We start from the raw sequence: 27,425 nt of genomic DNA on the forward strand, positions 1-27,425 counted from the left end.
GGCGACTCGCGGGTACAAAGGAGGGCGGGTCGCGCCACGGTGCCTCCCTTGCTCTCCGTGGTGGACTCGCGCCCTTTCGGCCTCTGCAGTTGACTCCCTGCCCCAGTGCCCAGCTTCTGCTGTCCTCATCTGCCCCCAGCTCTTGGGCTTCAGCACTTCCGAGTCCCTGCGCCGTCTGTACCTGGAGGAAGGACATAGGAGGTCCCCTAGGCGGATGCTCGGTGTTTTTCTGAACAATGTTGGCGCTTTGGCCACGGGCTTTTAAATAGTTTGAGTGGAAGGCAGGATTAGTTTCCTTCACATTCCCCTTTGTCCATGTGTAGGGCCCCCACCCTTCTCGTCAGCCCCGACCCGCCATGTGGCACTAACACAGTGTCTTGTGCACAGAACTTTGCCTGAAGGATTTCTGTTATTACTGTAAAGGTAGCCAGCGCCTGTTCTTCATCGGTATCCCAGAGACCTTTAAATGAAGCTGCTTTTTTACACAGGAATGTTTACTAATAGCTGGCTTGGTGTTGTTCTAACAGTTTGTAGGCTTTCGGGTTCTCCACAGGTACCTACTGTCATTTGCAAAAGCAGGCTTTTACCATCCGATGTAGTGTTTTAGCAATAGACATCTTTGTGAAACGTATCCTTTTGACAATCCTCTCATTGCAGTAAGTGCTTGCAGGAAGTCCATCCAAAGCAGTGCAGAAACGCTCAGCAAAGATTCAGAGTCTGCAGACAATTTACTTGTGGGACAGTCACAAACTGCAAAACATAGTTTCTATAGGAACAACTAGAGGAAGGAAGAGAATACCACTTCATTTTTCGTGGATCATTAAACATTTGGCCCAACTTCTCTCAGGGTGGAGGGAGGGTTTTTTTTTGTTGTTTGTTTGTTTGTTTTTTTCCTCCTTGTCCTTTAAAGCACTGTTGCAATCAAGGAGACAGCCTAGACAAGTCTTTTTTTTTTATTTCTTGATGTTAGGATCATGAATAAAACCACACTGGAACATGAACTGAGTCCATTTTAAACACCAAAAACACTTAGAGGTTCCACTCAACTTGTGAATGATTGTTAAGGAGAACTTGGAATCAAATTGTGGCTAACAGTAAAGGTTTTTTCCCCCTAAAAACAGTAGAGGAAGTGACTTGAAATATAGTTTGTGAAATTAGCACAGTTATTTACACAAACAGAGCTAAGCAAACTCTGCAAGCCGCTCAGAATTACCAGCCCTTCCTAGTATTACTCTAAAATGTGGACCCTCCCCAGCCCTTTCCATCAAAGTTTGTTAGTCCACCGAGCTCATCTTCTGGCCTCTTCAGGGAGATTGCTGCTGTGTCACTTTCACATTTCAGTGTGGCAACAAAGTCCATATAATTTTGTGTCAGACTGTGTATGGCGAAGTGCAATTTCTTAGTTAACTGTAAGGCACCAGACAGATATTTGCTACTTGTGCTTGTTATTTTTAGTAGCTGCACAGTGTGCCGCTCTGATACGTAGCCATTCCCACATTTTTGGCCATTTAAGCTGTTAACAGATTTCTCAAGTATTGAGTAGAGTCTCTCTACCTTGTATCTATTGTATTCTTTCTGTTGTTTATTTGTCCAATGAACCTTTTTTTTTTTCTAGTGCAAACTGCCTTTGTGTTGGATGCTGGGGATGTACAAACCTTGGCTGCGCGTGCGCACACACACACACACACACACTCCTGTTCTTTTAGTTCCCAGAGGTGACCGACTTGTAAACAAAGCACAGCAGAGCAGTACAATAAAACCTTTAATCCAGTTGTATATGAGACGATGTTGTCTCAGGGAAGGGACTAGAGATGGATCCCTTCTACCTGGCCGCATGGTGGAAATCCCCCCTCCACCCTGTACAGCTTCAGCCCAGGCGAGCTCTCTTTCTTGCCCACCCTGGACACTTTGCATTTCTTTCTCTTCCCTCTTCCTCCACTCCTTCCTCCCCTCCTTGTTCCCTCACTGTTGGAAATGGTCCAGCAGCCTCCTTCCTCCCTGCCAGCCTAGTCCCAGCCCTTTTCCTTCCTGGCCCCACTTCCCTTTGGACTACATTATGCAGAGATCTCATAGACAGTCACAAGAAGCAAAAACGGAGTAACCCTAAAACTGCCCCCCCAATTCCTGTCACCCAACTACATTCCATTAGGCCATATCCCCAAGGCAATCAGCCTCTTCACCTTGCCCCCCTCCCCCACCACCCAGGGTCATTCTCCATTCACAGTGAAGGCCCACAAAGCTAAAGCCCTAAGTACTTTACTTTTCCTTTCTCAAGGTTCTGAAAACCCTTCATCTGTATATGTGTATATATATAATCATACAGAAAACGTAGGCATCTTAGGCATACAGCTTGATGAATTATCACAAAGTGAACATGTTTATGTCACTGTAACCCAGGTGGAGAGAGAGAATATGGCATCCTCGAACCCCGCCCTCCCTCATTCCTCTTACTGTCATATCCCTCCTCCCCAAAGGAACCAGAGATTAGTTCTGCTTGTTTGTAAAGTTTCTAAAAATGGAATTATACAGTATATATCCTTTGGCGCCTGGCTTCTTTTGTGCAACATTATGTGTGTCAAATAAATCCACATGGTTGTGTGTAGCAGTTGTCTGGTTCTCATGGCTTACAGTATTCCATTATATGACTAATGCATTTTATTTGTCCACTCTCCTCTTGATGAGAGTAGTTTCTGGTTTTTGTCTATTACCGGTGATGATACAATGAATCCTTTAGCTTTTTGATATCAAAGAGCTACCAGTTTCAACTTTTTATCCTGCTGGTGTAACTGAAAAAAGGAGAGGGAGAGTTGAGGGTGAAGGAACCAGCTTGGAGAGCCAGCCCTGTGCGTTCTCCATCTTGGCCAGGGCTAAGTACCTTCGGAAGCATTGACACCTGTGCTCCTGGTCATATTAGAAAAAAAAGCCACAGGATGGCTTCTCTCGTGGGCAAGTTGATTGGAAGCGGTGATCTTTGGGGCTTAGAAGATAAGAAACTGGGTGATGATGAGAAACTAGCCTGGCTCTGGAAGTATCCTCTGAGGGGATCGATCGCTGGCGGCTTAGGGCGCCCGTATCTCTGCTGCCGCCCAGCCTGCTTCCCACCTTCGAGTCCCTGACCACCCCAGGGCATGGTCCCAGAAGGCTTGGCACTGAGGAAATCCTTCTGTCCTGGCCGGTATGGAGCCGGCTGTGTTGTTGGCTTCCAGAGCTTGATTCTGAATGAAGTTCATTTCCTCAGTTACTTGGCCTCCTAGGAGAGATTTCTCATCCAGTCTACAACTTCTTGAGCTGACTGTTGTGGCCTAGGGGAGTAAGGTTTTCTTCAGGGAAGTGCCTGGGCTTTTTGAACTTAACAAAGGCAGTGTCTGAACCTGTAGATTGTCAGGGGGTTACACAAGGTCAGGCACTCCCCATCTGTGATGTCGACAGATTCTGGGACCCTGCACTCTTGATTTCCTCCTCTGCTTTCAAGTTTCAGTTCTTCCTAGAGACTACTCAGGAGACTGAGTGATCGCCACTCAGCATCCTGGCGGTTGTGTCAGTACAGAATTAGAGTTTCTCCTCCTTCCCATCTCTCTTGCTTCTCTCCTGCTGACCACGCTTGCTTTCCCCCTGTTCCGGATCTTGATCAACTCCTTACTGCCTCAGACAGAATCTCACCCTCCTCTCACCCCCAGTTCTTCCTCTCTTGTTTATTCCTGCTTGTCCTTTCTCTGGCTCAGCTTAAATGTCACTTCCTCCAGAGCCTTTCCCAGCTTCTCAATCTTAGACAGGCTCTCTTTTCTTATTTCAAAGCACTTTCTCTTTCAGATACAGGAAGAGGCCCTTCCACTCCCCTTAGCACTGACAGTTTCTCGAAGGCATAGACCTGAAGGCACAGACCTGTTTGCTTTGTTCACTTGTGCCTAGCACATAATCCCTACATGTTAAATGAACGAATTGATATGTAAACCAAGAGGCTGAGACAAGTTGTAAGATTGTCTCTGTTTATAACTTGCTGTGTGAATTTGGGGGTATTTGTTTTTATTTTATTTTTTAATATTTTTTTTTATTTTTAATTGGAAGTGTCACACAATATTATATAAACAATTATTAGATGTAGTGATTAGACATTTATATATCTTACGAAGTGATCACCCTTATAAATCTAGTACTCACTGACACCCTACATAGTTATTACAATATTATCGACTATATTCCCTATGCTATATTTTATATCCTCATGATTATTTTGTAACTTCTAATTTGTAGTTCTTAATCCCTTCCCCTTTATTACCCACCTCCTAACCCCCCTCCCATGTGGCAACCATCAAAATGTTCTCCGTATCTATGAGTTTGTTTCTGTTTTTATTTTGTTCTTTAGATTTCACATTTAAGTGAAATCATATGGCATTTGTCCTTCTCTTTCTGAATTTCTCCACTCAACACAATGCTCTCTTGGTCCATCCATGTTGTCGCATATGGCACGATTTCATTCTTTTTTATAGCTGAGTTAAGGGTCTTGATTTCTTATCCATGCAGACACCCTCTCTCTCCTTTTATTGGAACATTTAATCCATTTACATTTATAGTAATTATTGATAGATATGTAGTGATTGCCATTTTATTATTCATATTTTTGATCTCTTTTTTTCTTTTTAAAGATGCCCCTCTAACATTTCTTATAATACTGGTTTGGTGGTGATGAACTCCTTTAGCTTTTTCTTGTCTGGGAAAATCTTTATCTGTCATTTGATTCTAAATGATGGCTTTGCTTGGTAGAGTAATCTTGGTTTAAGTTCTTACTTTTATCACTTTGAATATTTCATGCCAGTCTCTTCTGGCCTGCAAAGTTTCTGTTGAAAAATCAGCTGACAATCTTATAGGAAGGAGCTCCCTTGTAGGAAACTGACTGCTTTTCTGTTGCCACTTTTAAGATTCCCTCTTTGTCTTTAACGTTTGGCATTTTAATTATGACGTCTTGGTGTGGGCCCCTTTGGGTTCATCTTGTTTGGGACTCTGTGCTTTTCCTTCACCAGGTTAGGGGAGTTTTCCGTCATTATTTCTTCAAACAGATTTTTAATTCCTTACTCTCTCTTTTCCTTCTGGTACGCCAGTGATGGGAATGTTGGTACGCTTAATATTGTCCCAGAGGCCCCTTAAACTATCCTCATTTTTTTTTTTTTTGGATTCTTTTTCATTTTTGCTGTTCTAATTGGGTGTTTCCTGCTACTTTATCTTCCAAATTGCTGATTTGATCCTCCGCCTCATCTACTGTCGATTCTCTTTAAAGTAGTCTTCATTTCAGTTATTGTCTTCTTCATTCTTTTTTATGTTTCTTTAGTTGAAGTTCTCGCTGAGATCATTGAGCATACTTATAGCCAGTGTTTTGAACTCTGTATCTGGTAGATTGCTTGTCTCCTTTTTATTTAGATTTTTTTTTCTGGAGCTTTGGTCTGATCTTTCATTTGGGACATGTGTCTTTGTCTCCTCTTTTCGGCTGCCTCCCTGTGTTGGTTTTTATGTATTGGGTAGAGCATCTATGGACACCACTCATTCTCATCTACTTTATAGAGAAAATAAAGGTTTTATACAGAGGTTTCTAGGTTTTAGCAGAAGTTCTATTATCTAAGGAGATATATACACACGCCTGGAAATAGAGATAAGCAGGTGTAGAAAGGGGATTATGAAAGTTCCAGTTAAGAGAAAAATGCAGTTTTGTCACTGAGGACCTAAAAGTGGGTTTTAAGCAGATAATGTTTTGTAAAATAGGAATGGCTAACGCTCACTCCATATTCTCAGAATATTTTAAAATTGAAAGGTGTGGTGATTGCATTATAAACAGTATGAGTCTAGAGAAAAATGATGTAACGGTTGGCTTGTTTTATGTATTTCATCAGGAACCATATGTTAGCCTGTTTTGGTTTCATGAAGGATTTCCCAATTTTAGGTTCACTACTGCTCTCTGATCTTTTGAGTAGGAGTTTAGAATTAAAAAACAAGAGGATTTAGGTCTGAAAATGAGAATACATGCATTTCCTAGAATCTTGGAACTTGGGAAATACCAAATACTTGGGAAGTTTACCAGTATAAAATCTTGAGTCAAGGAGATTTACAAAACCTGGGGGTTCCCAACTAACATGGGCAAAGAAGAGAACGGGAAGGGTCTTTTGCTGTGTTCTTCCTCAGTTTACTTTTTACTATCAGGATTGGGATTTGGGGGTGAAGTGGTGGGGAGGGAGGGAAGACATGGTACCAGGCAAGTACATGGACTTTGAAGTCATAATGGCGTGGGGTCAGGTGCATCCTTTTCTAAATTGTTAGTTGTGTGACCTTGAGGAATTTAATTAACTTCTCTGAGCCTCAGTCTCTGCATTTGTAAAATAGCCTTCATAGGTTTATTGGGATGATTAAATGAGAAAATAAAGAAATTTTCAGCACCCATAAGTGCAGACAAACACCATTTTAGTTTTCTTCCTGCCTTTTCATGTATTCATCAGAGGTTCTGATTTAGTGGGCTCAGAAAAACTATTTTTAGAGGGCACCTTTTAGTGATCTAATGGTCCTCAGACCACTCCTTGAGAAATGCTGTTCGTAAAGGATGAGTAGGAGTTTGGGCATCAAGGGGGAAGGCAGAGCTGTCACTTACATGCACACATAACTCCAGCATCATAGTATATGTCCATGGAGCACCCAGAGTTGGGGAGAGGGTGCATGACTTGCAAGGCCCCGGGCAGTGACCCAGGTGTGTGTGTGTGTGTGTGTGTGTGTGTGTGTGTGTGCGCGCGCGTGCGGGAGCGAGCGAGCGAGAGAGAGATGCAGGGTGTGCTTGGGGCACTGACAATCTTTCACTCTGGAGAAGCTGGCAGGATGGGGGACAAGGGAGCAGAGTGGAGGTCCTTGCATGCTGTGCCAAGGAACTTAGGCTTTAGCCAGGAATTAGTGAGAAGCCACAGAAGGGTATAACAAAGACATGATTTAGACCATGCTGATGGTCACATGAGGGATGAGCCAAGAGTGAGACTTCAGGCAGGTATGATAATTAGGAGGAAATTGTAATCAACCAGCTAGGTGAGAGCCAGTGAAGCAAGAGAGAGCTTGAACTGAGGTAGAAACAGTGTATGCTGAGGAGGGGACGGATATGAGAGATGTACCGGAGGCAGCTCAGGAGGACTTGGATTGGCTTCTGGATGAGGAAGAGGGAACAGGAGCTCATGATGACCTGGAGATTCCAATTAGGTGACCCAGTGATGTGATTCTCTGCAAAGAGAGGAGTGAGTTTTCATGGGGAGGTAAAGCAATAATTAGTTAAGTGCTGAAGTGACCCCCAGGTACAAGGCACCTGGAACTCAGGGAAGAGGCCTGAGAAGGAGGTGAGGATTTGGGATCTGAAGCTTGGTGTGAAGGCAAGCACCAGGGCAGAGAGGAGGGGGAAGAGGACGGTGCATGATGTGATTTTTGGGTCACATCAATTCCAGGAGGCTGGAGCAGATACAGCCAGGAGATGGAGCATGTGGAGAGAGGAGAGGCTGCTGAGACAGAGAAGGTAGGAGCAGACCAGGTGAGAGGGGACTGGAAGCCATGGAAGAGCCTGTCACCTGCTTTATCTAAAGAGAAAGTGGTCACGGTTCAGTCTGCTGGGCGGGAATCATTGGTGGCTCTAGCTAGAGTGGTTTTGGTCACATGGGAGAGCAGAAGCCTTTGAGTCTAGGAGAGAATGGAGAGTGGGAATGTGGAGACTGAGTTCTTCTATGAGGCTGGCTTGAGAAGGGCGGAGAGTTCAGGCAGTTGGTGAGAATGGAGAATATAGGTCAAGGGAGGGACCTCTTAGTTAAATGAGAGCTGTCTGAACTCTTCATTTCTCAGGCATGCTGTATCTGAAGGAAGAGGCTAGAGAAACAGAATGAGAAGACCTTGAAGAGGAGGATGACTCAGGGAAGCTCTCAAAGGGAGCCAGATGGAGGGGCTGGAGGCCAGCGGGGGATGGGCGATTAGGATTATGTTACAGGAGACATGACAGAGGGAGGCCAGTGACTAGGCACAGACATGGCAATGCTGTGAACCTGTAAAGGTGTATTGGTGGCTCCTGGAGGCATAGCAGGGCAAGGATTCTGGGGCACACCTGATAAGCTCCATGTATCTGTGCAATTTGGAGTCAGGCCATGGAGAGTGAGAGGGGCAGGAAGAGCACCGAGGAGGGAGAGAGTTCTTTAATCTGCAGCATCTCTGGAGACACATAATATAATGATCCATTAGAAGATTTTCATAAAATTAGTATCAGTTCCTAAAACTGTTTTTCTTTTCTTGTTCTAGTGATGATTACAATGCTTCTTCAGAAGAAAAAGGTATGGTACTCTCAATGTTGAGTTATCAGAAAACTTGATCTATACTATATGAAACATTTGCAGTTTTAGAAAATGATTTATTTTACTTATTGGCTGCAGTTGCTTTATTACATTCATACATTCACCAACTTACAGAAATAAAAATGTATTAAAATAATCATTAGGTTAGGATGATGGGATAATGACTTTTATTAGACTTTTAAGATTATTTTTCAAAAGATATTTTAAAAAGTAAAATGTAAAGAATTTGGGCCTTCGTAGCTTTTCACAACTTGAGAATGGAAAGTAAATGCTATTATATCTCCCTCCTTTCAAACTGTGTCTAATGTTCTTTTTTTAAGCTTATTTTAAATTCAGTAAAGTTTAGCAAACATTATCAACTGAATTCCATAAATTTTCCATGCATAATAACTTGGCATTGTCTATAATACTTGAGTGTTATCATCAATTTTATACACTTACTGAAAATAGCAACACATAATTCTCTCCCTGAATCTGGGTCAATAAAAACTCTCATTAAAAGAATAAACTAGGTCTGGGTTTGGTGTGGAGGCTGTTCAGGGTCCAGTCCTCTTTTTGGCCTGTGCTTCTTGCTTTGAAAATTTGTAAAACATTTGTGGGGCTATATTTCCTGCTTTGGCCGTCTCTCTATCCCACGCCTCGTGGCTGAGAGCCATTCTGGAGGCCATGTTTGGTGCTAATCTGTGTCACTTGGCTATGTGCATACTGACTTAGAAACTCTTTAGCTCATCATTGGGCCACTGTCTTGCTTTTGTTAAGTTCTGTTACCCTCTTGTAGTTTGTAAATTGTAAATTGTTAAATATTACAATTAAAATCTGGAAAAGCTTTCTGTAACATTTGGCTGGAATGTGCAGCATGTGGGGATGTCATGTGTTTGTCAAGACGGTGGTTAGACGTGTTGGGCTTTTCTGCTTTACAGTGCTGAGCTGAACCCCCCACCCACAGGAAACACATCCTTGCTTTGCTTTTGCCTCTTTCTGCCTGAGATGCCTCCCTCTTCCCTCACATTTCATCTCCAAAACTTGTTTGAGCTCAACCAAATTCGTGCTGAATCCCTCGTCTTTAGTGACTCGTCAATTTCTCTCTTGGACCAACAGAATATAGCCCTGATTTCGTATTGTATTATAGTGATTTCTTGTTGCGATTTGTTTAATGCACAGCTACTCTTTGCCCTTGCAATTACGTTAACCCATAAGCTGTCTTCTGGGGCATGGATTTTCTCATAATTTCTGCAGAGGGCCCATCACATAGTTTACACGAAGTCAGTGTTCATAAAATTAAAGAGACTGTAGTCTCTGCCTAAGCCCAATGGAATTAGTCAACCGATAGCTGAAGCCCTGTTGTTCACCAGCCCAGTGTGGGTGGATATTCTTTTCTCCAGGACAGTCTAATTGAACATGGCATAAATACAGACATGTGGCATGATAACTAAGGAACAGCCCTTCCATACCCAGAAATGTTCCTGCTTTATTTAACTTTGCTGGTAACTTCTGTAACCCCCATCTTCTCTATCTATATAATATCTTCATTCCCGTGGCTACCCATACTGGCCTAGATTCTCATCACCTCGCATCTGGATCTCTGCATTGGCTTCTTAGTGTCAGGCTCTCTGGAGTCTGATCTGTCCTGAACAGTGTGGTGCCCAGCATCTTGGGAAATACCAAGGCCCATTCCAGTTTGAAGCTCTCATGTCATTCTGTGTCGCCAGAACCGTCAAGGGGGATGCCAGTGCTTCCCAAATGCCTTCCAGGCCTTCCCTGGTCTGGTCCCACCTTTTCTGCCAAGTTCAGAGTCTTATCTTTAACTCATTTGTGTCATTTCCCTAAATTATTGACGAGTTGTTTGCCTGGGGAAGGGACACTGATTCTTTGCTATGGGAACACCATTGCCTGCCCTTTAGTTACAGAATCTGAAACCCGGTGCTCTTTTCCTTTCTGGTGTCAAGTTACTTAATTGTCAGGATGTTTTTAGGTTGCCACTGAAGAGAGTTGACCAGGGAACCAACCAAATGTAATTCTAAAGTTTGTTGGCTTTCTGTTCTCCTTCTACCGGAAAAAGCTTAATGTTTCTTGGACTAAATCTTTTTTTCCCCTGAGAATATGCCATCATTTGCGTTAGTTTGACACTCAAGGCTGCTCTAAAGAGGTGACTCATTTTATAGCAGAGGGTGCTTCTATTTTTATTCGCTTAGTGGATTTTACAAAAAAGAACATGTTTTCCTTTGTGCTTGTATTTACACTCTTAAACTTTATTTCTTTCTCAAAATTTAGATTGCCCTAGCCCCAACCTAGATACTTCAAAGGACTCTAAATCAGGTAAGGGATATGATTAATATCGGTAAATGTCCAAGTGAAATTTTTACAAAGTAAGCAATTCATAGCAAGATAAATTACAGTTTATTTTCTGATTTACTTCAAACAATCTGAGTGAAAGGTAGGGACTTTCATCTTTCTACTTGAAAGAGTTGAATAAATTTTGGAGTTTTATGATTACCTATTCTAGTGAAATCAATTACTTTAAAGCTTGGCGATGAAGCTGTGCTTAGTGAAACTGAGAATTTATCCAGTGGGGCAATTAGGCCGTTTTCTAGACTGACCACACTAACCTAATACAGGTCCTCCTTAAGCCTAGCAATGTGGTGGTCACTTGGCTACAGTAGTCCTGGAAGGCTTCCCGGAGGAGGTGATGAATTGGGGTAACAGGGCAAAGGTGGAGAAAAGAGCTATCTAAGTTCAAAAGACTTGTGGGTGTAAAGGCCCTGATATGGGAAAGTGTACAGTGCTTGCTTCCAAAGACTGAAGAAGATTTGGTGACCGGAATCAGAGAACATAGGTGCTGCTGTCAGAGCTCTCCCTTGCAGAAATATGGGAAGGGTTTAGTGCTTTGTAATAACAAGGTTGGCCAGTGCCTGTCACAGAAGTTTAGGAGTGAGTGTGACCTATTAGTAAAAATAGCTACCACTTACTTATTAAGTGCCTACTTGTGTGCCAGGCCCTGGGCTGCTCATTCTTTATAGATATCTTTCTTAGTTCTCAAATTTGTGCAGAAAAATGGTCCTAGGGGCTTTAGGGAGCAGAGATAGAACCAGGAGTCCTAGGGCCATCCCTAGTAGACAGCTGACCTGAAGGGATGGCCCCAGAGTCACACCCTCTGCCTGCCTCCCACCCCGCTGAAGGAGACTTCATCTCCCAGGGACCTGAGGCAGCAGGTTGGGCCTCACCAGGGGCTGGCCCAGGCAGAACTGCAGCTCTGTAGAGCAGGGGTTCCAAATCCCCGGACTGTGGACTGGTACTGGTCCGTGGTCTGTTAGGAACCAGGCCTCACAGCAGGAGGTGAGTGGTGGGTAAGCGACTGAAGCTTCATCGGTATTTGTAGCCACTCCTCAGCACTAGCATCACTGCTTCAGCTCCACCTCAGATCGTCAGGCATTAGAGTCTCATAGGAGTACCGGTCCCTGGTGCCAAAAAGGTTGGGGACCGCTGCTGTTGAGGTTCCAGACTCTTAGAGGGAACCAACTGAATAAAGAGGGGCCATGGTAAGGTCTGCTTGGCACTTCAACACTGGGCAGAGCATTGGTTCATTCACATGTGCATTCATTCCTTGAGCTGCTGTGAGGGATGGAGGTGGGGAGTCCTCCAGGGCTCATAGACCAGCAGCTAAACAAGCCGCCACTGATTGACAGTGGGAAGAATTTGACAGGATGGATGACAAAAGAGGCGTGGCTGACTCAGTGGAGTGGAGGGATGCTTACGAAGGTGACAGATGTGACATTTGGGATCGATCTTAGTGGGTACCTAGGAGCTCTGCAGGTGGGTCTGGGGAAAGGGTTCTGGGCAGTGGGAAGACGTCTCTCAAGGCTTGGAGGAAGGAGTGGCGGTCATCCGGGGTGTGAGTTTGGGGGACAGGGGCATGATTAAGATAGGTTGATTTTAGTCAAGTGGTTCTCAAACCTGGCTACACTGGAATCATCTAGCGGCCTTTAAAAAAATACTGCTGTTGAGGCCCACTCCAGACCAGTTAAATCAGATCCTCTGAGGAAGGGCAGAGTCCCAGGCATGGATGGGTGTGCTTAGAGAGCTCCCCAGGTGATGTAGTGTGCTGCCCAGGTTGAGAACCTCTGCTCTGTGCTTCCAACCATGAAGGACAAAACTGTGTCGTATCACCTTGATTTCCTAGCATCTGTCCCTACACAACTACACGGTGAACGCCTCCCCGTACACTCAATTGTCTTCTCATGCAGGAATTTCCTCCCGTTCCCCTTCTCCCCCCACCCCCAACCAGCCAGTAACTCCTGGGGCTTGAACTGTCTAAGTAATAATTAGCATGCCTGTAAGTGTAACAACATGGTTAAGAACTGCAAGCTGGGGCCAGTCTGCCTGAGCTGAAATCCTAGCTCGAGACTTCCTGTGGGAGGACGGCGAGGTGGCAGTGATGACGGTCTTGCATAAGTAGATTAACTGGCCTCAGCTTACCTCGTTGGGCAGCTGTGAGAACTAATGTGTAAATATATGTAAAACACTTTTATAAATATATGTAGAATATATAGATACATATGTGCAAAATGAGTAAATAAATGAGTAAATACATGTAAATGTCTAAATACATGTGCCATGCCTGGCATGTAGTTAACACTCCAAAATAGCAATTGAATCTTATTGTTCTCATCATTATTCTCAAATCTTTTCCTTCTTCCATGGAACTATTGCCAGTCCTTGGTTTTGGTTGTCGGTAGTTATAAATGGCTGCGGAAGATTGGAGAATAATGTTGATAGCTTTCCATGTATTTACTCATTGACTCCTGACCCTGAGTGGAGGGTGAGGCAGCATCTGGAGAACAGGAGGAGGAATCACTGAGGACCAGGAGTGAAGGAGATGAATTTGACCTGGCAGAGTGGGCCTGGGTGCATCCACAGTCAGCCAGGAGAGGTCCAGGGGCACTGGAGGTGGAGGTTGGACTTACAGATTTGGGAATAGGTGAAATGGCCTCCCAGGGCTCTCAAGGTGGAAAGGAGGCTGAGAGTGGGCAGTGGGACCTGGGGCATTAGTCATTGGGGGTGGGAGGTGGAGAGGAGCCCAGAGATAAGTGAAGGGCACTCAAGAGGTAGGAGGTGAACCAGGACAGACATGGTGGGAGGGCTGTACACGCAGGAAGGAGTGGCAGGTGTCTTTCCCTCCAGGAACCATGGGCGTGGGGGTGAGCAGGCTTTGGGGGACATCAGGGAAAGGATCCTGAGCTGGTCGTGGGAACGGAAGCCTGATTGCAGTGGGCAGAGGTGTAGAGTTGGGGGTGAAAAGTGGAGGGAGCATTCTTAGGGACTACTGTTTCCAGGAGTGGTTGAACAGCATGGACTAAGTTTGTCCCGTGCTTCAGTGAAATGGCACTACATTCCAGAATTCTTCACCGTTTCATCATTGAACTTGTGCCTGGGAACCCTCTAGATGTCCAAGTGCAGGGGCAAGATGGGAACAATAGGGGCAGGTCAAGGCCTGGTAGGACTTGGATGACAGCCATATAAAATGATTATTGTAGCCAGAGTGTGATCCGAACTCATATTTAAATGATTCAAGTTTATTTTATCCATTTCCAAAGATGAACAAGCCCCCTTTTATGTGAACCAAACTAGTTCTGGAGTCGAGAATTGACTAAAAAAATAAATTAGTTGAGTTTGGATCTGTTTTATAATGCATACAATTTTTTTAAAAGGTCCTACATTTTATTCATTGTGTACTTCCGGTATATGTTTTTATTTAGGAGATGACAGCAGTTCTGAGAGCAATTCTGAAAGTGACTCTGGTAAGTAATATATGTATCTGTTTCTTTAATTCAGGCAAAACACCTAAACCTTTATTTTCATTTTAAAGTAATACACATGTCACTTATATTGCTCAAGGACATATTAATTACTAGCATAGTTTTATAAAATACTGAAAAAGGATTTACGTGGTAAATAATTTCTAGTTGGCAGGTGAAGTGGCAAAACAGGATGAGCTAAAGAAGAAAGACAGGAAATGGTTGCTATTGGTGAAAGGCAAACATTTTACCTATTCTCCCATTAGCCTGTATTTTCTCTTAGTTGTCACATGAATCTGATATAGACCTTTTTTTTTTTTTGGTAGATAATGAGGAGCCAAAAACAGAAAAAATAAGTGAGTATATCCTTCCTCTGAATTTTATCTTTTGTTGTTGAAAGGAAGAAAGAGAAGGATGGCCTTTGGGATTTTTAAGTTGCAGGTTGCTTGTTCATGATCTTTTTCTGTGCAAAACTGAGTTTAACATTAGGACGTGACCAAGCATTTTGAAAATTTGAGCTCACTGCACTTGGACTGCTAGGACTGTGTTCTTGATCTGCGTAGATACCAACACTCTGCATGTGAGGTTCTGCTCTTAGTTTCCCTAAGGAAAAAAGATTTGAGAGACCGACCCTAATCTGCAGGGTAGCCACAAGCGGTGTTGGCTTCCTTCCGTGGTGGTCACTGCTCACAGATTATCACAGAGTAAACTCTTTGCTGCTGAAAGTATTGTACCATTTGTGGTTTAGAGTTTCTGGTGTGAGTTCTGGCTATTTGTGAGCAACTTGAATATGAAACTACTTTAAGGACAGAGATTCTAAATAGAAAATATGGTTTTTGTTATAAAGTTTCGTGACTAAGCTTATATTTTAACTGATTTTTTTTTTAATGTAGGATTTTGTCCCAATCCTTAGGATATGATCTGCCCATGAACACAAATACTACACAACCCAGTTGGAGGGCTCCTTTAATACTTTAGAGTAAATGAAGTCTCTTCACTCAGAAGTCCTTCTGTATTTAAACTAATTCTCTCTGCAGTTTCCCAGTGGGGAATCTCTGAAGGCAATCATAAACTCCTTGCAATCATGTTATGTATTGATAAGAACCCGTAATTATCTCTATTATCCTGGTGTAGTAGATGTCACATTCTGATACCCATGAGGAAAAAATGTGTACCAGCCCTCCTGTTCCCAATCTTCTTTATACAATCTTCTTTATACAGTCTTCTTTATTAATGGATTATTTCATCCTTCAAAACGTCTAGCCTTTATAGATTGGATTAGGGTTGAAATGAAGTTAGAAAGCTGAGTATTGGGATCATGGCTTTGTTGTCCCTGGCACACTGGGTAAATGGCCATAGGGACCTAGAGTCCAGAGGCAAGACACTTTACGGTCCAGAAGCCAGGCCTGGACTATGACAGGTAACCCAAGTGGAAGGCATTTGGACTCAGTGAGGCTAAAGATGGGCTCAGAACTAGGTCGAAGGCTGGGGTCAGTGCAGTCAGACAGGGCATGTGAGGGGCAGGGAGCAGCTGGCCCTGGCCCTTGGCTGGATTAGACACTGGATGTCTTTGGCAGTGAAAGTGCTCTGGCATCTTCTGTAGGCTGAGGATGCTTGTCCTTGGAGCCCCAGGTCCATCCAAAGGGCCTTGCCTTCTCCCAGGATTACTCCTTCTGTGAAAAGGCCTGTTATCCTCCACGCTTGGGGAGAGATGGGACAGGTACCCTCTTGCTCAGCTCTATTCTTAGGTCAGGTGTGGGAGCAGGTGGGATGCCCCTGGGATGCTTGCTCCTGTGTGGCCTGGCCAGCGATGCTGCCTGCCCATCTTCCTCGTACTTTGATGTGCCTCTGCTTGCAGGTGTGAGCTCTGCGGTCATCTGTGTCATATGAGTTGAAGAGAAGCTATGACTTATAGGTTGGGGAGAATTGGTTCAATTTCTCTGCCCTGGCTGGCAGGATGTGGTCAAAAACTGAGTTTGCCGGCTGGTTAGGATTCTCTAATCTCTTCCCTTTTCTCTGCTCCCTAGGCAAATAGCAGGACAGGAAAACATGGGATGTGGATGAAATACAACATAGATGTACAGCCATTAAATAATTCAGAATTTAACGGTCCTTTAAAGGGCAGCGGCTGAGGAAATACGGTTGGAGGGTTGTGTGGTGCAGGACTTGGGTCAGTATTTCAGAACCTTTTCATCTATAGCAGTCTGAGTACAGGATCCTGAATACTTTTAGTCTCCTTTTGCCATTTTATCTTAGTGGTGATTTTTGAAGCTGGCTTTCTCTTGCGACCGTGGTCCCTGGACACTGCCCTGATAGCCTTGAGAAATCAGGCAGTTTGCGTGGCTCGGGCTGGAGCACTGTCCCAGGGCACCGTCTGCACACCCTGGGCACTGGTGATGGCATAGGACCTTACACATGTCTTGAGGAGTGCCTGTCCTGCTCCTTGGGTGACCCTCCCAAAGGTTGTTCAGACCTTTAAACCATAAAACCAAACATTTGACACATTAGGCCTGACCCAGGTGACAGGGTTTTCTACTTTAGGATTCTTGAATTTTTTAATGATTTCTACGCATTGCCATAGCACCAAGCACTTGCCAGACAAAAATCCCTGCCTGTAATTAATTTTCCAAACTTTGTGGGGTTGGTATTATGCTGGGTAGGGGTGAGGGAGTGCCCTGAAGGAGAATGAAAGGGGAAGAGTGAGTGCCTTAGGCCAAGTTTCAGGGGGCCAGCAGGAAAGCCTCTCAGATTAGAGGCACTGGAGCAGACACCTCAAGGATGTGAGGGAGTGAGTGACGTGAATATTTGTGGGAGGAGACAACGTGCAAAGGCCTTGAGGTAGAAGTGTGCTTTGGTGTGGAGACATGGGGAGGGGAGATTGGAGGGCAGTAAGTGTAAGGGGTAGGGGAGCTGATAGCAGATGGGGAGCTGGATCATAGAGGGTCCTGTGGAAGGAATCCATGCTAAATCAGAGACTCTTACAAACAGCGCCTGCAGTCAGATGTTAGTTTCTTTCCAACTTCCAAGCTAATCTCTCTCTAGCTCTCTGATAGCCTGGGGGAGCTGATGCCAGCCAGGCTTGCAACTTATCCCCAGTTGTCTTGGGGATAATGACTCCAGCTTAGTTCCAGACTCCTGGTCACCATGAATGACTCTCCAGTGGGGGCTGCAGCTCCCCACTTGAGACGCTGGCCTAGGTGAGGAGTAACTAATGAACAGCTTGTTGACTACCACCTGTGCCCTAAGCCCTTCTTGTCTCTACAGATGGAGAAATAGGAGAGTCTCCCACCCAGGAAGCTTCCACTCAGGGTAAGAGCAAGACAGTGTGCTTGCCCTCCTGTTTGCTCTAAGCCCTCTCACTCCCATGCCGTGATGTTAGAGGAGGACGTGGGGATCACGTTGAAGGATGATGAGAATGATTGCTGCCAAATAAAAAGATCAGCTAGAGACCTATGTGCCAAAATGGGGTGCCTTGAAACTTGAGTCACATTCAAACTTATTTTCACGCCTTAGACTTACAGTGGGGTTCACAAACACAATAATGTATTGTGTGCCATTGAGTCGACTCATGGAGATGTTTAAATATATGTTTAAAGTTCCTGTTGGTTGTGGAGCTGAAGATGTGTATTTAGTAGGTGATTCATGCTGTGATTGACTTATGCCACACATTGACTTGTGTGATGATGTCTTTTACAGCTAAAGAATGGAAGGATAAAGAATTGCCCACAGATTATTTAAATTCAGGTATGAACTTACATTTTCTAAAATATTACGTTTTCTAAAATATTCTTTTAAATACTATTGCTGAGGAGCATATATCTTTGAATTTTATAATCTGGGCATATATATTTATTTTTAAATTTTTGGTTGGAAATGCTAATCACATTCATATAAGTAAAACTTTGTCTCTCTCATTTAGAATGTATTAAACTTAAACCTCACTGTGAACACTGTAATGCTGAAAATGTAAGTATCTTTTAATTATAAAATGTGATCCTCTAATTTGCTCTAAGAAAACATTTACTTACACATTACTTAATTATATGTATACTTTTTCTTCAGAAACACAATGAACAAGTGACCCCCAGACTCCTTTCCAGGGGACAGTTTTTGTAAGTAATTGTGAATACAGGAGACTTAATGGCATCAGTAATTTAATTTTCTACATAAAAATAACCCCAAGCAGGGGAAACCCAAAGCAGCATAACTGATTTCACACATTTTATGTAATTACTTGGATTGTTTTCTTCGATAATGCTTCTTTAACATGCGATAGCATTCTGAATGAAATTAAAAACATAAGTAATTTCGTTACTGCTAACCAAACATTAGGACTAAACAGGTGTTCTTATCTGTCCAATACAGACTGAAGGTGGATGCGGAGGGAATTTACGAGTGCACGGAGACTGGTCTGATATTTGAGGTTAACAGAAAAGTTGACATCAAGTATTGCGTTTTGTCCTGGAGCAAATACGCAGACCTGGTGGTTAAGCCCTGGGCTGTTGGGGGACCCTTGTTTGATGTTAAATGTGACCCAACCTGTCTTACCTCCATTCAGTTTCCACATTCCCTCTGCTTGGGTCGTAAGTACTTGTTTGCTGAAATATTAATTATCGTGTGCATGTGTTTATGTGTGAAAGTATATATGTGGAAACCAAACAACACCTGGAATACTAATTTACCTTCGTATTTTAACAGACCATGACTCCAGCATGACATTCAGAGTCTTCCATGTCAAAAGGTCTGGTGGGGCCTCATTAGAATATACTGTGGATCATTCTGCGAGTCATGTCAAATGGCACGTGAGCTCGCTCTCTCCTGTGGGACCTGTTATTCAAAGCGAAGACACATTGTACCACCACGGGGCTGTGATTCTGTATAAAGTCGTGGACCATAATCCATCTTTGTCTCTTCGTGTATATATAGCAACCAATAACGATTCCTTCATCAAGGTAAATCCAATAAAAATGAATAGTAAATGTTGAATACTTGGTGTTCAATCATAACACCACCTTTAGGAGTAGGTCCTGTCCCTGTTAAGTGTCCCCACACTCTGGTTGCAATTTGGCGCTTAGCTATAGAGGTTAAAGGTCAATGCTTAGGTGCGTGCCAAGGTCTGAAATCCAGAGAGTATAATTGTACTTGTAAACAGCTTCAAGAAGACAACAGATGGGGAATAGCTCTCCAGGGTGGGGTTGGCCCAGGCAAGTAGGCCTGGCCCTGAGATGGTTGCCTGATGGACAGCCGAGGCCAGCTATTTTCTGCAGCAATGCTACTCAGAATGTGGTCTGGGAACCAGGGCATCAGGGCCATTGGCATCATTTGGGAGTTTGTCAGAACTTTAGCACAATCTCAGCCCCACCCCAGACCTACAGAATCAGAGCCTGCCCTCGGCAGGATTCCCATGGAAGTCGTACACACTTGAGCGGGTGAGAAGCACCTGCTCTGGAATACACTGGGGAGATGTTTGAGGTCTTTGGGTCAAGTGTAAGGTAATTGAAGTTTCTCCTTGGCTGAATGCTCCTCAGATAAGATGGGCTTCCCAGGCTAATTCATTTCATTCCGAGCAGTGTTTTGGATCACAGTTGACCTACAGTTCATGGTTTCAACATTCTGAGGTTTGTAGCAGCAGAAGTTCATGATGCACCTTTTGTGCCTGAAGGGAGGGGAAGGGGTTTGGATATTCATAATGGTTCAGCTTTCCAGAATGTAGATAGAGTTAGGCTGTGATATTTAGCCCATTTTCTGAACTCATATATAAGTTAGAATAGTAGTAACTGAATCTCCTTTCATACCTTTAGCCATTGTCGGTACAGTTGTAATGCTTAGGGGTGGGTGGAGAAATGACATAAAGTAGACAGATAATACGGTGACTCAAAATTATACTTTCAGATTTGAAATCAGAGTTTGACATAAGTTAAAAATATAAGCATCGGGTCTATAATAAAGTGTACTAATTGATGAGTTATAGTTTGAGTTACAGAATTTATATCAAACTACTCCCAATGTATTAGTATTTCTTCATCTTTAAAAATAAGCTATACTGATTTTCATTAGCAATATATATGAAAACTTAAAAACTTTATTAACGAATAGGTTTAGTTTCTTCCTAAGAGGGTGAAATATGCTTCCTATAATCTGAATAAAGATAATATGTTCAATTGGGAAGCTAGTCTTCAAAATGGTATAAAAATAATCCTGTCTAAAATATGATTAGCATGCCTTTGTAATAAGTACTGTTATTTAAGAAACTATCTGTTTTAAAAGTAAATTCCCTTAATTAAAAGGGCGTTATTCTTGCTTGCTGGGAAGCTGGGATTAGGAGTCGGTCACATCAGCAAACGTAGAGAAGGAGGCTGCTGGAACAGGGAGCAGGGTCCTGTCGCGGCAGGAAGGCCTTCCTGGTGGATGTTTTACGCTTACACTCTTTTTCTTGGGTTGGTTTTTTTTTTTTTTTCCTATCTAGGAAAATATTTCCTTGAACTTTGCCTTCAGGAAACCTAAATTTTATATCAGCTGTATAGCTGCTTTACCAGGAGAACCTGAGCCAAAGTTTTCTTTAACCTCTCTGAGGCATTCAAGCAATACATATAAAATTGGTGTCCCCTCTAGGGCCATGTCAGAGATGGATAGTTGTGCAGATAAGGATGGAGACATGTGAAGTAGTACTGGGCAGAAAGATGTTTGGAGATCCAGGAGCCTGCTTGCAGCCCGAAGGTGCCTCAGCTTCCATGTGGTCTCTTTTGAGAGCTCCGTGGAAGTTACTCCGTTGCTGTCGTTTTGTAGGGGGATGAAGATCATGCAAACTGGTACCGCCCTGGTTGGACTCTTAAAATTCTTATAGTTGTTGCTGATGAATTTCAAAACCAAAATCTATTTCCACCTTTAGGATATTTCCAAGTCTGTAAAGCACTCCTCTAAGAAATTCATGAAGATCGACAAGCCTCCTGTTTGCCAGAAGTTATTGCAGAATGGGAAGAAATACAGACTGATCAGCGAACCAGAAGCCGATATTACTCCAGAGGTATATATTTTAAAAACCAACTTGGAGTAGCAGCGGAGATGTGTATTTCTTAGGTATATGGTGTTTTGAAGGTTTCAAAATAATGCATTTTGTTCTCATTTTTAATTTCTTATTTAAGAGAGAATAGTTGTTTTGCTAATCTTGTAGCTTATCCCAAAGATGCTGTTGAATTTTAGGATTAACCTACAACCATTGCAAAAATAGACTAGCCAATCACTTTCCCTCTTAAAAGGTTTTAAACTTTCTTGCATATTCTATTAAATTCTTCAAACAATGTTAGCTTCAAAGGAATAAAAAACTTAAATTTTAATTCAGAGAGCATTAAAGGTTAATGGAAAGGAATTGCAAACAAGAGATATTGGGCTTTTCTTACTGGAAGGCATTTGAGATGGTTGTGGGAACATATTGCTATTTAGATTTAAACTATTCACTGTACACACCATGGCATTTGTAAGTGATTTTGCTTTCTCGTAAATGACTTAAGTTTTTTTTTAATTATTATTAGTTTCAGGTTTACAGTACATGACTAAGTTATTTTTAAAACCTATTTGAATTATGTGCTCTGAACGTGTACCATAGCGTATCTAGTCTGGACATCTGTATGGCAATTCCTTTTGTACACATCTTTCTGTTTCTTCGTTTTATAGTATATGAAAAGTCGAAAATGTGTTTTGATTCCATTATATTGAAATGGGAAGCATGGTAGAGCTAACTGTAGTAGTCCACGCTGCATTATTTTATTATATTATTACAGGCTTCGTGCCCTGAGAAGCAGTCAGTTTCATCAGTCTTACTTAACTTTTGAATGCAGACTGACCTGTTCCCTTTCAAAGGGTCTCTTCAAACCCATTGTCATTTGAGCCTTTTCAGCAATGCAGCTGAGTAAACTAGTGTGCCAAGCAGGCAGGTGCTCTGCCTAAGTCATACATACACCCAGGCAGAGGCCGTCTGCTCCAGGTTCCTAATGCCACACACGGTCTTTCCACTGGTTCTCAGAGGCTGATGCTCAGCCTTCCAAGCTGATCAGGCCCTGGCAGGTGATACATCAAGACATTCTTAAGGAGCCATCTGCAGCCTTGTCAGGGAGGCGGGACTCAGTTTGAAGGGTTTGCTTATTAGGACAGTGGTTCTTGGCCTTTGCTGCATAATGGGTTTCCCTGAGGAGTGTAAAGGTGAGGCCTGGGTCTCACCTTTGGAGATACTGACTTAATTGTTCTGGGAATGGCCTGGGCATTGGGCTTATGAAAACTCCCAAGGTGACCGTAATGTGCTGCTAAGGTTAAGAACCTCTAGGAGAGGGAATAATACTTGTCGAATGATTGGTAAATGTGGCCAGGAAGAGACCGAGATGGTTCCAGGAGTTCTTTCTTACAAAGGTGTTGGTGGCTGGACGACTTTGAATAGTCTAGTCCTGTCACTAATTTTCTGTGCTCTCTTAACCAAATTTTGGGCCTTTAGAATGGGGACAATCTCCCAGGATTGCTCTAAGAATTATATAATGCGATGGTTTTGGTCACTCCGAAATTTGTAAAACTCTGTTTGGAAATCTAAAGTGTTCTTACTAGTTTTATACCATTAATGATTTGTTTAACTGACATTTATCAAAAAATGCCTGTTACAAGTCAGCCTGGGATAAGAGCCTAAGAATTAAAAAATGACTAACTCATGATTTTTTTCCTTTCAAAGATTCCAGCATAGAGGGAGAAATACTACATTATTGTGAAGAAGTAATTTTGACATAATGTGGTGTTCCCATTGACATAGGTACAAGATGCAGTGGGTTTTCAGGAAGGCTTCCCACGTGTTGACGTTTGTTTTGGGTTTGAAGGGTGAGAGAACCACCAGAAGAGACAGTCTCTCCCGGTAGAAGGAATTGCAGTGCCCGAGTGAGGTGATGGGAGTGTGCAGCTGGGCCTGAGGCACTGGGGTAGCTCCTGGGAAACAAGAACGAGAGGGGTTTTGAGAAGAGGGACCAGGGAAGGGCGTTATCTTGGCTTTACAGTCCCCAGTGACCCTTTGAAGGTGGCGAGGATGATGCTAGTAATTTGGAGTGGAAAGGGAGAGGGACCAGTTAAGACCATTGGTTTATGATGGCAATGCCCAGTGCAGTTCAGTGATACACAGGCAAACCTTGGAGACACTGGGTTCTGTTTCAGACCACAATAAAGTGAATATTGCAATCAAGTGAGTCATAAATTTTTTAGTTTCCCAGTGTATATAAAAGTTACGTTTATACTACACTGTAGTCTATTCAGTGTGTAATAGCATTATGTCTAAAACAAGGTGCATACCTGAATTAAAAAATACTTTCTTGCTAAAAAATGCTAACCATCATCTGAGCCTCAGCAATTCATAATCTTATTGCTGGTGGAGGGTTTTGCCTCAGTGTTGATGACTACTAATTGACTGATCAGGATTGTGGTTGCTGAAGGTTGGGGTGGCTGTGGCAGTTTCTTAAAATAAGATAACAGAGAAGTTTGCCCCATTGATTGAATCTTTATGAATGATTTCTCTGTAGCATGCAGCACTGTCTGATAGCATTTTGCCCATAGTAGGACTTCTTTCAGAGTTGGATTCAGCCCTCTCAAACCCTGCCACTGCTTTATCAACTAAATTTATGTAGTATTCTAAATCCATTGCTGTCATTTCAACAGTCTTCACAGCATCTTTCCCAAGAGTAGATTCCATGTCAAGAAAACACTTTCTTTACTCATCTAACTCCTCATTCATTTAAAGTTTCATTATGAGATTGCAGCAAATCAGTCACATCTTCAGGCTCTACTTTCAATTCTAATGCTCTTTCTAGAACTGCAGCTGTTCCTACCACATCTGCAGTTACTTTCTCTGCTGAGGTCTTGAACCCCTCAAAGTCATCCATGAGGCTTGGAATCAACTTCTTCCAAACTCCTATTAATGTTGATATTTTGACTTCTTTCCATGAATATAAATGTTCTTAATGGCATCTAGAAAGTGGCTCCTTTCCAGAAGGTTTTCAGTTGACTTTGCTAGCCCATCAGAGGAATCACTATCTATGGCAGCTATAGTCTTAGGAAACGTATTTCTTAAATATTAAGACTTGGAAGTTGAAATCACTCCTTGATCCATGGGCTGCAGAATGGATGTTGTGTTAGCAGACACAAAAACAATATTAATCTCACTGTTCATCTCCCCAGAGCTCTTGGATGTCCAGGTGCATGGTCAGTGAGCAGTAATATTTTTAAAGAAATCTTTTTTTCTGAGCAGTAGGCATCAATATTGGGCTTAAGTATCCATAAACCATGTCATAAACAGATATGCTGTCATCAGGGTTTGTTATTCCATTTCTAGAACACAGGCAGAGTAGATTCAGCATAATTCTTAAGGGCCCCAGGATTTTCAGAGTGGTAGGTGAGTGTTGACTTTAACTAAAAGTCACCAGCTGCATTAGCCCCTAACAAGAGAGTCAGCCTGTCCTTTGAAGCTTTGGAGCCAGGCGTTGACTTCTCTCTAGCTGTGAATGTCCTAAATGGCATCTTCCAGTATAAGACTGTTTTGTCCACATTGAAAATCTCTCGTTTAGTGTAGCCATCTTCATTAATTATCTTATCTGGATCTTCTGGATAACTTGTTGCAGCTTCTACATCGGCACTTGCCGTTTTACCTTGCATTTTTATGTTATAGAGATGGCTTCTTCCCTTAAACCTCATGAACTAACCTCTGCTAGCTTCAAACTCATCTTCTGCAGCTTCTTCACCTCTCTCAGCCTCAGAGAATTGAAGAGCGTTGGGGCCTTGCTCTAGATTAGGCTTTGGCTTAAGGGGATGTTGTGTCTGGTTTGATTTTCTATCGAGATCACTAAAACTTTTCCACATCAGCAATAAGGCTGTTACACTTTCTTTCTTATCATTCATGTGTTCACTGGAGTAGCACTTTTAATTTGTGGCAAGAGCTTTTCCTTTGCATTCACCACTTGACTAACTGGCACGAGAGGCCTAGTTTTGTGCCTGCCTCAGCTTTCACCATGCCTTCCTCACTAAGCTTAATCATCCTGGTGTTTGATTTGAAGTGAGAGGTGTGAGACTCTTCCTATCACTTGAGCACTTGAGGCTATTGTAGGGTTATGTATTGGTCTAATTTTAATATTGTGTCTCAGGACATAGGCTGTGGAGAGGGAGAGAGATAGGGGAACAGCCTGTTGGTGGAGCAGGCAGAACACACACAATGCTAATTGACTAAGCTCTTACATGGGCATGGTTCATGATACCCCAAAACAATTACAAAAGTAACATCAAAGATCGCTGATCACAGATCACCATTACAAATGAAACAATAATGAAAAAGGCTGAAATATTGTCAGAATTACCAAAATGTGACAGACATAAAGTGAGCAAAAGCTGTTAGAAAAACAGCGTTGATAGACTTGCTTCATGCAGAATTGCCACAAACCTTCAACTTGTAAAACCATAGTATCTTTGAAGCACAGTAAAGTGAAGTGCAATAAAACGAGGTATGCCTGCATTTTTTAAAAATGCGTTTCTCCCTTCAGGCTTGTTAGCCAGTCTGGAGAGGAGCAGAGGAAGTGGAAGGCAGGAGGCAGTCTGGATAGTTGGCTTAGAGCTCACACTTCGGACTCAGAGATGTGGATTCACGTGCAGTTCTGCCAATTCGTAGAGGTGGACTTGTGCAACTTCATTTGCTTCTCCGAGATTCTTTATTCATAAAATAGTAAAAAAAAAAAAAAAAGAAAAGGATTTGTTGGGAGAAGGTGGTATTCAGAGAGAGAGTGTGAGTAAAACACTTATAGTGTATTCTATAAACATTGAATCCATTCCATGTTGTAGAATGATCTAAGAAAAGATGGTGAGGGAGTTGAACAGCATTTATAAAAGGGTGGCTGATGGGTGAGCACATGTTCTAGTTTGGGAATATGAAACGTCGAAATCAGGAAAGGGCTGAAAAGTTAAGCTTTAGAAAAATAGGGCCACGAGACCAGAAGCCTCAAGCGGAACAGGAGGTTGGAGTAAGGTGGGAATAGAAGCAAGAGAGTGAGAAGTTGTGTGTGGTAAAGGAGGGGGACTTTCAAGGTCAAAATATCCATGAGCATTCAAGCAAGCACTAACCCTCTTAATTGTCATCCTTCCTTATTTGACATTGTATGTTATCAATTAACACAACTTTCCCATTTAAAAAAATATCACTTTTTTTTTTTTAAAGGAAATTGAATTTGTGGATGGTTCACTTTTAAAATTGAAAAGTTATATTGAAGTATATTTGGAGCAGCCAGTGGAGTTTAAATTACTATTGGTTGAAACGGATTCCGAGGAAATTGTATGGAAAGCAAAACTGAGAGAATGTAAGTGTTTTGTGTCTTGAATGAAAACAGGTTTGTAGAGTGATGGGGGTGGAAAAGCCAATAGAGTAGTTGTCTGTCCTGTCATCTTAACATTTAAAAATCTGATGAAGAGAAACAGAAGCCCCAGCTTCTGGGACAGAAGTGCCACTCTGGTTCCCAGGCACCACGTCCAGGTTCTTGCAGGTCAGCGGTGGTCCAGGGAGTGTGCAGAGGCTCACACGGTGGGTCGGTTTGGCCAGTAGAGTTGTTTTTATCCCTGACCGCTCTGAGGTTTGGAGCTCAGATATTTGTATGTGAATTAAGGGTATTGTGACAAAGTCTCTTCTGTGACCTGGATGTAGATCTGTATTTTGGCTGATAACATGTCTCAATTGCCTGATTCTGCCTCTTTGGTTTTCAGCCGGTAGCTCCGGCTCTCTGTGATTATAGCTTTGCTATGTGACCGCATTCCCCCGGTTTAGTATTTTGGTGCCGGGAAGCCCTCTAACAACCCCGTCTTTAACTTCCTCTCCTGCTCTGGGAGAAGTGGGAGAGGGGCCATGGGGACTGCCCCCCTGTTGGAGAGGGGAATCTCAGGGGATACCAGATAGCTGTCCCCGGCCTCTTCCTCAGACAGATCTGAGTTTGACCTTCATTTCTACTTGAAGGAAATTTATGGAACAACAGACATGTGTATAGTGATCACATTTTGGAGCTGAAAGGGAGGCAGAAGCAGTGGGTTGGAAATGAGGTCATGTGGGTTCTAGTTCCAGCCCTAGAATTAACCAGCTCCTTGTGGGAGAGTGGGCCAGTCTCTCATCTGCTTGTGGCTGTAGAATCCTCATTCGCCAGTGGCATTGAGGTTGCTCCCGCCAGTGTCACACGTTTATAGTAGAAATTATTTCTGCATCAGTTGCATTTTGAATTCCGGTATCTTAACTCTTTCCCTTTCC

At 42.9% G+C, this 27,425-nt stretch overlaps 1 protein-coding gene across 3 annotated transcripts in view; it reads left to right on the plus strand.

The window, feature by feature from the left end:
* The window catches only part of LOC102887318, a 36,236-nt gene that overhangs the window by 1,015 nt on the left and 7,796 nt on the right, over nt 1-27,425 (plus strand). Inside the window, exons 2-13 of one of the 3 annotated variants that reach the window (XM_025044229.1) lie at nt 8,293-8,324; nt 10,617-10,661; nt 14,099-14,140; nt 14,464-14,493; nt 17,384-17,446; nt 17,834-17,881; nt 18,057-18,103; nt 18,200-18,249; nt 18,503-18,720; nt 18,836-19,089; nt 21,027-21,161; nt 26,355-26,493. In XM_025044229.1, the coding sequence (XP_024899997.1) occupies nt 8,293-8,324; nt 10,617-10,661; nt 14,099-14,140; nt 14,464-14,493; nt 17,384-17,446; nt 17,834-17,881; nt 18,057-18,103; nt 18,200-18,249; nt 18,503-18,720; nt 18,836-19,089; nt 21,027-21,161; nt 26,355-26,493 (1,103 nt within the window). The remainder of the gene's footprint in view (nt 1-8,292; nt 8,325-10,616; nt 10,662-14,098; nt 14,141-14,463; nt 14,494-17,383; nt 17,447-17,833; nt 17,882-18,056; nt 18,104-18,199; nt 18,250-18,502; nt 18,721-18,835; nt 19,090-21,026; nt 21,162-26,354; nt 26,494-27,425) is intronic. The other 2 variants (XM_025044230.1, XM_025044231.1) reach the window with 2 other exon arrangements.

The sequence above is a fragment of the Pteropus alecto genome, unplaced genomic scaffold (assembly GCF_000325575.1).
Source record: "Pteropus alecto unplaced genomic scaffold, ASM32557v1 scaffold81, whole genome shotgun sequence".
NCBI lineage: Eukaryota > Metazoa > Chordata > Mammalia > Chiroptera > Pteropodidae > Pteropus > Pteropus alecto.